Genomic DNA, 13,103 nt, shown 5'->3' on the forward strand with positions numbered 1-13,103 from the left:
AGGAATTTTAAGACCTTACAATGAGCAGAGTTACAATTACAACTCTCCCTACGTTCCCAAAAAATTCCCTTTAAAACACAAAACTGTTACCACTACAGGGCAAAAGGGAAATCTCACTGAAGGATTAAGCACCAGGTAACATCTGTCTATAAAAAACTGGGGGTCTTTTGGAGCAGTCCTAAGAGCAGCTCTGCCCAGCGCCAGGTCTCTGCCTTCTCCTCCCAAACACAAACATTGTAAAGAAGCTTCCCCAGAATGTCCAGGAAAAAGTACTATTGTGTCAAGCATCTGTCATTTGGCATTTACTAACATTCTATCAGCTCTGTTACAAGCCATAAATCTGCAGCAATAAATGTCCCACTTATTGGCTGACTGATTGCAGTAACAGCCTACCTGGGATTAAGCACAGGTGTTTCTGTGGAGAGGGGTTGCATCACAAATACAATGTCATCATAAAACATTCCTTTCATACCTGATGACTTCAAAAACTGAAAATAATCAGTGGGAAAAGAAAAGACACAGGGATTCAAAATGACCACAACACCAATGTTTCTGAGGTCTCTGCATGCCACAGGTTAGCATGCCAGGAAAACTGGTGGCAGTCTATATTTTATTGAAAGGAATTCTTTTTGGTGATGATTGTTGGAAGCTTGCTGACCTTCTGATCTCTTCCATCTTGTTTATCATCATCCATGACTGAAAAGCCATGTTGCTAACCCAGCTTTGTTGCTATGATGGAAAAACTGGGGTGATAAACTATTGCCAAAGTAACCATTCTTCAGGAAATTCAGACTTTTCTATTTCTGGTCATTGGAGAATTACCCAGGCCCAAAGCTGACTCGCTCTTAGCGTCTCTTCATTTTAAAATATCAGCACAATGACAGTGCAGTTATGACAGAACTGACTCCTGTCAGGGCACTCCCAGCAGCATTTCAAAAAGAAGCTACCAGAACAAAGCCAGACCTGTTGCAAAGGGTACCAGAGAGTTCTTCTTTACTGAACAACTTTACAGAAGGCACTTAAATCCGTAAATTCTTTGGTGACCCTCGGTTAAAGAAAACACTGGCCAGTGCTTTCCTATGGCTCTGTATGGTTCCCAGCCTAATGACACACCCTCAGGGATCCTCTGGATGCTACACAACTTCTGTAAACACACACAGAGCCAGAAATAGTTGCTATGCACCATATCCCTCTATGAGGGACATTTCCCTATTATCTTCATGACTGCAGTGCTTGTTTCTCCTTTCTCTCCCTGATCACTACTTTCCACTTATTGTTTTTCCAGCAGCTTTGCTGAAGTCACCCCTGGCTTACAGGGGATGTGCTAGGAGCACACTAAGAATCCTGGTGATGCTTCTTTTGGATTGTGATGTTTGCACGCACATGAAGCGAGTGAAAGAAAATGTGTTCTGTTTTCTTTCCAGGTCTCTTTACAGGACAAAAATGCAAATTGTTGTTAACTTTTTGTTCAACTGTGAATTTTCTGTTAAATCAGTGCACAGTGAAGTTCCTTTAAAGGGTGCTTTGAATCTCAAAATTAAGTATGTGTTGAGATTTCGATTTTACCTTATGAACATAGTGATCCCATAAACAACAAAGCAACCTGGTATTTCATGGTGTTCACAAAAAAACAGGCTTACTTTGTTAAATTCACCACAAAAGGGAAAGTCTGCCAAGTTCCTCATCTTTCTTTTTACGCTATAAAAACAATTTACACAGACTAGTTAACTGCAGACACTCAGGTTTTTCTATTTTATTATTCATATATTTAGTCAGGGCTTTTACCTGACATTCTTACAATAAACATGCCACAGTACAAACTCCCCATGAGCAGAGACACGCGAGGCCCTTGTGTAACAACACAGGGACAAAACCAGCAGCTGACTTCTCCCCCTCCTGTCCCTGCCCGGCAGCAGAGGCAATTCCCTAAGAGGTGCGGCACACAAGGAGCAAATTTAGGTGCAGAATCAACTCGAAAACAAGCAGAGGAAGGATTCTTCCGGGGACTGCGAGGCCAGGGGCAGCACAAAGCGCTCAGGGGCGCGGAGCCGCAGCTGCCGAAGCGCTCCCAGCGCGGCCCGAGGGCTGAGCCCGCGGAGCCGCCCGCACCCCGCTCTTGCTGCCCTCGGGCCGGGCCATGCCGGAGAACCAGCCCGCTTGCAGCTCGGGCAGCCCGCTGCCTTTACCTGCGGAGGTGCTGTGTATTTCCTGTTCTGCGGCGTCCACATCCTGTGCAGGGAATCTAGGGAGTTCTCGGACAGCTGATGGGATTTTCGCCCCCCGTGACGGCCTTTCAGCTCCACATCCTCGTACGGGTTTTCCTTGGGTGACTCGCCTGCACGTTTGGGATTGGGGTTTTTTTGGTGTTTTTTTAAGGAAAGAAAAACAGACAAGAATGTAAAATTAGAAAAAAAAAAAAATTAAAAATTATGTGAACCAAGTGAAAGGCGTTTAGAAAAGCTCCTCAGCTTTCAGCATGACTCATCCCTCTAGCTGCAGCTGGAAGTATTTGGAGAAGAACTTGACTATGAGGTCGACAAGTTTCTTTGGATTTTTTTACTGTTCCCTTTTTTTTTTTTTTTTTTTTTTTTTTTTTTTTTAACTAAAATGTGAAGATTTCACAAGACGTGCTTCTGAGCATCCACAGCTGTGGAAAATTTATTGATATATAAAAGCTAAGGCACTTCAGTTCTTGAAAGTGTATCAGTAGATTTTGTAAATCTCTAACAGCCACTCACGGGGTGAAATGAAGACCAATAAATCACTGTGCTCAACACACCCTCCTTACACACAATAAGACAATTCTTATTTAATGCAATCTTCGTTTTTCTCTTCTCCTGAGAGACAACAAAGAAAGAATAAACACTCCATCTTAGCAGGGCCAAGAGACAAGATTGAAAAGGCAAAAGGAGAAGAATTTCTGTCCCAGCCATCCTGCATCCTCAAAGTGTTCTTTAAAATATATCCTGTCTTCAAATTAGGCAGCTATTCATTTCAAGTTATGTGACATTCCTGTCTCCCAGAAGGAAACTTATCCTGCTAGTAATATATAGAGGCTTAACCAATTAAACACTAAATATTACTTAAATGAAAAATACAGATAAAATAAATTTAAAAGCAGACTCCATCCTTTTGAATTTTTAGCATTTGAAAACCAGAACCAAAACTTATAGTCCATATTTAACTGAGATCCAATACCCACCATCTTCTCAAAACTCCTGAACTTAGCAGCCCTCTGACTAAACAAAGTAACATGAAGATGAATGTTATCAATAAAATTGACATTTTGTATGCATTTTTTCAGACAGTTGATAATCAGTAACTGATTTAGAACGTCAGGTTTTTCAGACACAGTCATTCTAGTTTTCCAACTGTCTTGAACAGAAAAATCGTCTCCAAAAAAATATTGATCTACTCAAATTCAAGACTTGAATTTACATAAACAGCAGGAAGTTAAAAGCTTTCAAACCAACTTGCTTTTGGCTTTATACCTAAAGATGACTTTAAAACCCGTGGGTTTGGTACAATATATGTATTGCAATACAAGCTATTTAGTATAAGAAATTCAATTCAGAACTGAGGACAGAAAGCTGCAGCATGGTTCATTATTCCCACTGTTGCAGAAAATATTCACAATGTTGAAGGAGATGACAGCTGGGGCATAGGTGTTTTCAGTGAGAGCAAGGCCTGGGTTAACACAGTCTGACCACCAGCTATGTTGTTCTAGGCAGACTAAATTTCCTTATTGTACAAAAGAAAACAAAAGCAGTTTGTGCTTTCTACTTGATTGTTGAGCCTGGAAGTGTGAGACTGCTTGGTTCATCACTTACAGCCACAAGAACTTTTGCTGAGCAAGTTCAGATATTCACAATACAAATAAAAATACAGTTTTGCTTTGGTAGTGCATCATAGTAAGATTTCTAGTCAAACATAAGCACAAGAGTGAATGCTTTAGCTTTGTTCTAATTAGAAGCCTGAATCACTGCTGCTCTTGAAGAATGTTTGACTTGGCAATCATAGCTTATTATTTCATCCAGAGGGAATCTGATTCCAGAGGCTGCACTATCATTTTGGCCATTGCTCATGCCACATGGAAAGAACACCCTCAGGTGTGTGAAGTACATGAAAAAAAAAAAAAAAACCCTTCTGATTAATGCAATGAACAGGATAAATCTTAAGCAAAGATTTCTAAAAAAAAAGTAATGCTATGGAGGATTATAGAAGTGGTTGATTTTTCTTGTGGGAAGAAAAAATAGATATCACACCCTGATTTTGTTACTTGTAGACTCTACAGCTCTAGAAATTATAATCATAGGAATGAAAAATTTGCAAAATGCTGTTACTTACATCTGATTGGGCTTTAGTAGCATCATAAAATTTCTTGTAAATCCAAGTCAAGTATAGGTCAAGCAAGTATTTTGGAATGGATTAATAGATTTCAAAATACCCAGCTACATGAGACACGGCTCAAACACTCGCTTCCTCGTGGAAACAAATGTTACTGTATTGGTCTACAGAGTATCCAAACTCCCAGGAAGAAACAAGCCCATCAGTGAAAAAAACCTTTTTACAATGTAAAGCATTTATAAATGTTAGGGGGATTCTCTTTCCAAAATAGAATGTAAAACAATTGCTTGAACCAGTCAAACTCAACATAAATAATGCTGACCTGACATATTAAGTATAGAAATGGGCCCAGAGAATCTTGGATGAGAGAAGAAGGAGAAGCAAGGAACCATGAGCAGAGGCTTTTTTTTCCGAGTCAGAGTCTCTACCTAAAGAGAGCTTGGGCCAAATTCCTCTTCAGTGTAATGTGAAGGTTAGAGGAGACACCACAGGGATTTTAACCCTTTCCCCTAGAGCTGTGAGAGCTTCTCCAGCTGACTGGTTTGCTGTTCAAGAACACTTGTGTCTAATCTTTCTTTCGTTTGCTTAAAAACCAAATTATTTTGGAGTTTGGGTTTGTTTTGTTTTGTTTTGTTTTTTTTTTTCACTTTGAACTAATGCCTTGAGATCAAATATACCTCACCACTTTTTTTTAAGAACATCCTTCTACACCAGATCTCTGATAATGAAATAGTCTGATCCACCAGAAACCACCTGGTTTTGCTGACATGAGTTTTGAATTAAGTATGTGGTTCAAGTTGTGAACTAGAAGAGACAGACAAATAAACTATCTCCTCAGCAATTTTCAACCACTGTTTCTTAGTATCTTCTGTCCCTGGGAGACACACAAAAGACCAGATATGCAAAAAGAGGCAGGCCAGACTGGTTTCTCTACAAATGACAAGGAATCAAAGGTGTCAAGTAAACTAAAAATGCTGGAAAATACCCTGAACTGCCTTAAAGCAGCATTTAATAGCATCTGACTGCACAGTGACTCCCTTCCAGAGGAGAAACATCTGGGAAGTGGTGGTCACCAGCAGGTGCATGTCCCACATGGGAGTGAGGTCTTGGGGAGACCTGTGGTGGTGGCTGCTGCTGCTGTGCTGCAGCACAAAAAGGAGAAAAGTTTCCATGTCACTGGCTGGCTCAGAGGTTTACAGCTTTCTCCTCAGCAGCACCACTTCTCCAGTCTCATGCAAGGAATGTTTGCAAGCTGCAGTGCTTGGATTTGCTGCAAAAGGAAAACATATTTACAATGAAAGAGCAAGGAAACATCCTTGTTCCTTCCATATGGATGTCTTTACTGGAAGCCAAAAGGAGAAACATTATGCAGTATAGAGGCCAGGCTTGTCTTAATGAGGCTGATCCAACAGCCACACAAGACAACAGCAGATTATCACTGACTTCAAAGGAAGCTGAATCATACCCCAGAATGCAAATTATCACAAACATTAAGTCTTTGCAAATACTGTCTCTAATCACCATCCCTACTCCCAGATCAGTTCCCTCTATTAGCATTTTTTCCAAGTTTCCCATTTTCTCAAATTCTACGTACCAAAGTGCTGAGTTAACACAGGGCATTTATCTACATGACATTTATCTTCAGAAGATCTCACAGACAACATAATGAATGGTCCATCAGGGAAAGAAAAGAGAAACAACAACAACAAAAAAGATGAAATAACCACGGATATTTAGAAAAGTCCTGAGGAATGCAGTGCCTTGAGCTTAAGCATGGATGAGTTTCCTCCAGGGGCTGCAGTTCCTCACTCTGTGATGCGATGTGAGTCAGCCCCACTGAGTCCTGAGGCAGCACACAGTGTTCCTTTGCTCAGCCTCTCACACGTGGCAAATGGGAAGCAGAGGCAGACTCAGCAAGCCTGTCTCATGCTGAGAAAGGAGTGAAAAGTAAGGCTGAGGGGAAAAAAAATGAAGCAGGCAGATGCTTCTCTATAAATGGCAGAAAGCAGGGAAATGCATAATTTCTTTCTAGATGGGAGAAGCAATTATCAGAGGAATTAAGTGATTCACAGAGTGCTGGTTATAACTCCCACCTTTTGCACTGCCAGGAAGAGAGAAGAATGGAACAGCAGGTATAGAGTAAAGGAAAGGACTCCTAAATTTGTGTGAATCTGAGTGCCTAAATTGGCAACTAACATTCACAGAGGAGATGCTGAATCCACAGGGTGATGCCCAAGCTAAGAACCTGCTGCCTTTCCTGCTGGCTGCTTTGAAAGCCCAGGGGCCTGAGTTGTATGGCCAGCACAATTATCATCTCACAAATGAGGTGCACGTGCACTGCTCACTCATTTCAGTCATAAAATTACACCAGCACAAATCCATGCCACCAATGCTGGAGAAAAACTGGGCCATTGGGATGGCTATGAGCACGTTCAGATCAAATGGATGAAAACCAGTAAATCTCCACACTCCCATAATGTATCCAAACTTAGCTCTTTGGTACATACATGAGCTTTTTAAATGTCAGAGATGCTGCAACTGTACATCTCAGCTGGGGAATTTACCCCAGAAATCTGCAGAAAGAGGAACTATTTCAATCTCAAGTTACAGCTAGCACACATTTACAGCTGCTTTGAAAAGCTATTGCTGAGCAGCACAAAGTTACAAACCATTACTTGCTTATAGTCCTGTCACCCAGTGTGTCACTCAGTACCACGATCTCAGAAAAGCAGTAGAGCATCTACAACAAGCAGAGTGGCAAGTCCAAAATGCAATCAGCCTTTTGAGCCCTGCTCCATGGAGTTTGTAGGCAGCAACCTGTGCTTTCTGAACTACTCCAGCCCTTGCAATAAGCAGAGGAAACACTGCAGATGCTTCCAGCTCCCTGCTATCTCTGCGAGGACTGCTGATATGCAATCATAATGAAGCATAAGGGAAAAGAATTAACATGGCTGATAAATGAGCAAGAAATTTCACCCCCAGAAATCACCTGTTTACTGCTCAATCCAAAATCAAGTGCCTGAAAATGTCTGATAAGCAGCTGTTAGCACAGTACAGCAGCAGCTTGCCTGAACTGCCTGTACTTCAGGGGTGTCATCCTGCTGCCTTCAACACAGTCTCTGAATTTAAGAGAGGATCTAGGAGAGCAGTCTCATGGTCTTTTTTTTCTGTTTTACTAACCTGCAGCATTGACTAGGAAGCCAGGCAGTAAAGCTGACAGAGACTGTCACAAGAAGCTGCAGTGGATGGTACAGTGATGAGACAGACTCCACATAGAAAAACTGAGATCTAAATAGGGCATGAGATGATTATTAGAAATAACTGAAATCCATGTGTCCAAATGTAACAACAATGCAGCACACTCATTGTCAACAGGATCAGCTGAAGTATTTGGCCTTTTTTTGACAGGCCCATATGAACACTGTTTGATTTAATGTGCTCTGGCTGCCATTACCCTACAGTGTATATTATTAAACTTGACACTATTACACTTTCCAAAATCTCACCTTCTCTTTAGGCTGTCACAGGCAGACTGTGGGTGCAGAATAAGACAGGAATATGTTATTCTGTGATCACTGCCTGTACCATCATTATGCATCAATTCTAGCTCCAGAGACCTTCTGGTGTCTGATTGAAAACCCAAAATGTCTTCAGAGAAGCAGCTAGCACAGCACTGCTGGCAGAGTTGGAATCTCTCCAAGTTTGCTTAAGCTTCACAGCAGCCTAGCAATTCCAGATTCTCCCTGATTTGTCATGGGATGATATTATGACAGACTAAAATGTGCTACAAAAGCATGTCAGGCAATAATGTGGCATGTGAGAATGGGATTTTACTCGAAAGATCAGCTTGCTCTCTTTCTAACCTTTTCCCACATTTACTGGAAGAACTTTCCAAATGTTCTAATTTGAAAGCCATGTCAAACTGGAACATTTTCCAGCTTGACCTCAGTCATAGTTGCTGCAGCTCTGATCACACGCAGCGAACGGTTCAGTAGAACAGCTAAATCATCCCATTTTGTTACATGACATGCCCTGTGTCAAATTTACACAAGAAATCAAACCAACTGATTGGTTTAGGAGAGATCAGTTGCCTTACCAGCAGGGATAAAGGGAGTGACTTGTCCTGTTTTAATGCAGAGGTAAACAAGAAGCTGATTATCCCAACTGAAGCAGTATTATCTCAAACTGACAGAGAAAAAGAGCCAAGCTATTGTGTATGACTCCACTGTTTCATTTATCAGTTACCTTTGGTGTCAGCTGTAACAAGATTAAATTATATTATATGCCCCTACAGGAAGCAGTGATTAAGTTGTCCTCTTAAGGTGCAAAAAATATCTGTCAATAGAAGTGTCCAGCTACTGAAGGGGCTCCAAATCTTCTAAACATGACACTGAACAGGCCCAGAGAGCAGAAGGGTGCATAAGAAACCCTCCCCAAGAGGGCCAGCTGCCCCTGGGACAGTGAATTGCAGGACACTCCCAATGGGAGCCCACCAGCAAGATCCCATTTAGAAATTCATCCTGGTTTAGAGATTCCATTGCAATGTCTTTGAGGCATTGCCTTACTGTCTAGACTGCTTCAGCTCCAGCTGCCAAAGCAGACATGGAGTCATGCAATGTTCAGTTAAACATTCTCAGTCTAGGAGGCAACACACAGAGCCCAGTTGAGCAATGGGTTTCCTGCACATCTGCAATGTCCTCTCAGAGGAAATCTCCACCTGTTCTGCTGTGTGCAGCACTCTGGGGAGTTACAGGTTAAGAAGCCTTGTCTTGTCAGAATTTTCTTCTGCTACATTTAATTTCTAAATACAGTGCTATTTCTTTCACCTAGTTTTACTAGATTTTCTCAATTCAAACTTAATACTATGCCCTTGACCTTCACTTTATTTATTCAACTTTTTTTGATGATGATAACAAGTGCTTTGTCCTAGATGTCAGGTCAACAATGCTTCAGAGACACAAGACCTTAAATAACAGTATTCCAACATCTCAGCTGCACTTAGGGGAGCAGACTGGAAAACTGTAACCGTATGGTCCATATGACAGGAAATACTGTTGTGCACAAACACAGCAGAAGCAACAATCTCAGCCATCTCTTAATACTATGATAGTTTCTTGAATTCACACAAAGCCAAGCGTGGTTTCCCCAACCGGATTCAGAAAGCCACATCAATTTTGGTCTGATTAAAGGCTCATTCAAAACCACAAGAAGCAAAACAATGTTAAGTTTACTATGACTGCCACATTTCTGGGAGTGCTAGTACAGAAGATGAATGAAGTCCACATGGTTCCTTGCACATGGAATACAGCTCTGATTTATATTAGGAATGTGCACCCCTTTATACAATGGCTGCTTGATTGATGCAGAATGGATCATTATGTTCCAATCCAATACCCGTCCTAAGCTAACCATGCAGGTATTTAATCTATTAAAGTCTACAGAAATATTACAAAATTGAGCAAAGTATCAGGTTCATTATGCCACTGGATTTCAAAGCACAATCCTTTTCAATTTCAATGCACCTTGAAACTTACTATTTTTTTTAGAAAGCCAGCTCTCAAAAATAAGATAAACTACACACAGCAGTTCATTGCTGCCCTGCTCATTAAAGAAGAAGCAGTGCAAAGGCACCAGGAGGAAGACAAAGCTTTAGTGTGCATATGCCCCACAAGAAGAGGCCATGTGGGGCATGACTCAAGAAAAAAAAACAAAAAACCAATGACTCCAGACCTAGCACTTGCATGCTTAGAATCTGTTTAGCCTGGGAAAGGCTGGGGGATAACCCAGCTGCTGTCTGCCACTGCCCAGAAAGGCAAATGGAAAAGGCAGCACCAAGCACTTCCTGGAGGTAAAAGGATGAAGGACAACAGTCACAAATAGCAAAAAGGAGAATTCAGACTGGATGGCAAGAAAAATTCATTCACTGTGCCATCAAGAAAACATTCTTCACAATGGAGGCTAAGCAATGGAGAAGGCTACACAGGGAAGCAGGGAAGCCATCCTCCCATGGTGTTTTGAAAACTCAACCAGATGAAGCCCTAAGCAACCTCATCTCAAGTTGAAATTAACCCTGCTGTGAGCAGAGGCTGAACCAGCTGATTCCACAGTCCCTTCCAACCCAAATTTTTTATGTTTCTGTCTCACACTAGACTGCTTAGCGCATTGCTCAAGATTCACAGCTTTCTTTTCTTGTATTTTAACACTTCCTTACATTACAAACATTAATTCTAAGGGATGGGGGGACATGACACACGTAATCAAGTTTATTACTACAGCAATAACGTTTAACTGCCTACAAGTTTTAGGGAGACAAGGAGATTCAATAAGGTACAGGAAAAAAAGACCCACCAGCACCTCTAGGGGAACTGTTTGCAAAGAAAAGTCAAAGCACAGTGACAGAGCCCTTTATAGCTTTGAAGCAGATGTAGATCTATAAAATAAACTCACTCTTGCAGACACCTGGTTTGCATGAGCGCAAAAGTGCTACTTGGAGACTGGGGTCTAGCACCACTGGTATAAATTATGCAGATGTGATACACAAAGCTACAATAGTTTCTTTAAAGCTGGAGATCAAACCACTTTAGCTTGTCTTTAATCATGCCTGACAGTTTATAAGAATTATACTGATTTGGTATTCCCCCCACACTGCTGTATTGAATGAAGTGCTTGGAAAGAGGTTGTTAAAAAGCAGTACAAAACAATGAAGTCCTGTATTTGTCCCCAGATCTGAAATTTTGCATTCTCTTCCCACTGCCCTTCCAAAATGCCCAAATTATAGACTTGCAGGAGCTGGTTTATAGTACCCATGGGTTGGAAAAGCCCATTATGATTTTGTTTTACTGAACCCAAGATTTCTTCTCGTTTGAAGAAAGCTTCTTACCAGTTCTGCACATTTTATTTTGATATTTAACAAACCAGACAAGGAAAAGAATCATTACCACCTAAAATCTAGTGCCACATTAACAAGTCCTGAGCAAAGATGAGCACTGTAACTAACACACAATACATTTTCAAGTGTGAATAGCATGGTGGTTTGTCATAGAAAGGGATGGTGATCCTGTAAGGATGCTCTACACAGCATTTTCAATATCTACAAAGTTTTCATTTTAACTAACAGACACTGAGCAGGAGTTGAAAGCTTCTGTTCTGAAAGCATTTCTTTAATGGCATAGAGGAAGTAAATTGAAAGAGTGAAGTCCTGTTTTCACTGAGGCTGACAAGCCAGAGACAGAATTTGGGTCTGACAAAGAGTTCCAGGCTCCAATTTGTGGCCACTGTTCTTTGCTATATCAACTGACAGGACCAAGAATAGTTTTGTTCTATTGTCTTTGTTTGCCTCTCAAACATTTGTAAGCACTATTAGAGTGCCTTTTTATCAAACTAAACAGGGCCAGCTTGTCGATGTCTCTTCAGAGGATGTGTGCTCTGGGGTCCCAGACTGTCTTGGTAGCCCTCCAGCTTTCATTATGTAAAGATTCATTGTCCAAAGTAAAATGAAGTCCCCTTTGTATCTGTTGTAATAATATAACACTGAAAGAGTTAACAACAATGCAGATATTCATCACTTGTGTGGAAAATCTGTGCTCTGAAGGGCTGCCCAATTTTCAGTAATTATAACAACTTTTTTTAGATGTTAAAAGAATGTATGCATAGGCCATACATTTCCTTCTAAGACCAAAAGAAACATGTTTTTCTTATGAAGCTTAATGAAAACAGTGTTTTTTGTTGTTCATTCCCGATGGTGTATAGCTAAAGGAAATTAATTCCTCTTTAACCAGGAACTGGGACTTGGAGGAGACCAGGAACAGTGCTACAAACAACTGCTTTGGGGCAGTCCACACTGGAGTCCTGAAAAGCTCAGGTGACCACACAAGGCCTCTGAGGTTAATCTTGCTGTTGGATAGTTCTGTAAACACTGTCTTGAGTCCTGTTCTTTACATTTTTACACCACTCAAGGCTTCAAGCCAAGGCCTCGATAAAAAGAACTCTTTGGTCCGTGAAAAGCATTGGCAAAAAGTTGACCAAACAGTCTGTTTCCAATACTACCCAGTGAAGTCTGAAAGAATCAAGACTTCCTGCTTGCAGCCTGAGATGTACATTTGCACTGAAGGATCAAGCCCATTTAGCCTCCATTTAATCTCTCTCTACTGACAGCACTGAACGTTCCTGCACAGGACATGTGTTCAGCAATACTGTGGCCTGCCCACAGCCACTCAACATCCTGCTGTGAGCCCATGTTCTGCAGCAGCTTCTTACCTACAATGTCTTCATAGGCATTTTCTTCTAAAGTGCTCTTTGATCCAAATTTATGCTGGCTCTCAGTTCCATTTTCAGTCGGGGAGGGAGGGTACAGGGATTGCAGGCTTGAGGCATCCTCAAACTCAAAGGATTTTCTAAAGTTTAAAACAACAATAATTAGTAACAAGAATGCAAATTTATTCAAACATTTTAGATGAGTGTTTGCATGTTAAGAAGTATGTATTAAATGAACCATTATTTAAAAAAAAAATCTCACCTCATGCTTTAAGGACTAGCTTTTAGCAGACACTAAGTCCTGTGCTCACAGCAGTCTCTAGTAGAGCCATCTATGACAATTTTATGGAGTTGGAAGTATTGTTATCCCCATTATGCAGACAGGAAGAAAGTACATTCTATTTTTCCAAGTTTACAGAATAAGTTAGCAGCACAGTCCTCAGATTAGAAATTACTTTGCTCTTTCCAGAGGCCCCAGAAACACGTGGCACTCTGTCCTAAAG

The 13,103-nt window shown here is 41.1% G+C and overlaps 1 protein-coding gene across 6 annotated transcripts in view; it reads right to left on the reverse strand.

The window, feature by feature from the left end:
• The window catches only part of DENND2B (DENN domain containing 2B), a 151,886-nt gene that overhangs the window by 42,396 nt on the left and 96,387 nt on the right, over positions 1-13,103 (reverse strand). For all 6 annotated transcript variants that reach the window (XR_008437460.1, XM_053979517.1, XM_053979515.1 and 3 more), the window contains 2 exons: positions 12,604-12,740; positions 2,187-2,335 (listed from right to left, as the gene is read on the reverse strand). Coding sequence is in view for 5 of the 6 variants with exons in the window: in XM_053979517.1 (XP_053835492.1) it covers positions 2,187-2,335; positions 12,604-12,740 (286 nt within the window). In the remaining variant the exon portion in view is untranslated. The remainder of the gene's footprint in view (positions 1-2,186; positions 2,336-12,603; positions 12,741-13,103) is intronic.

Source organism: Vidua macroura, chromosome 6 (genome assembly GCF_024509145.1).
Source record: "Vidua macroura isolate BioBank_ID:100142 chromosome 6, ASM2450914v1, whole genome shotgun sequence".
Lineage (NCBI taxonomy): Eukaryota > Metazoa > Chordata > Aves > Passeriformes > Viduidae > Vidua > Vidua macroura.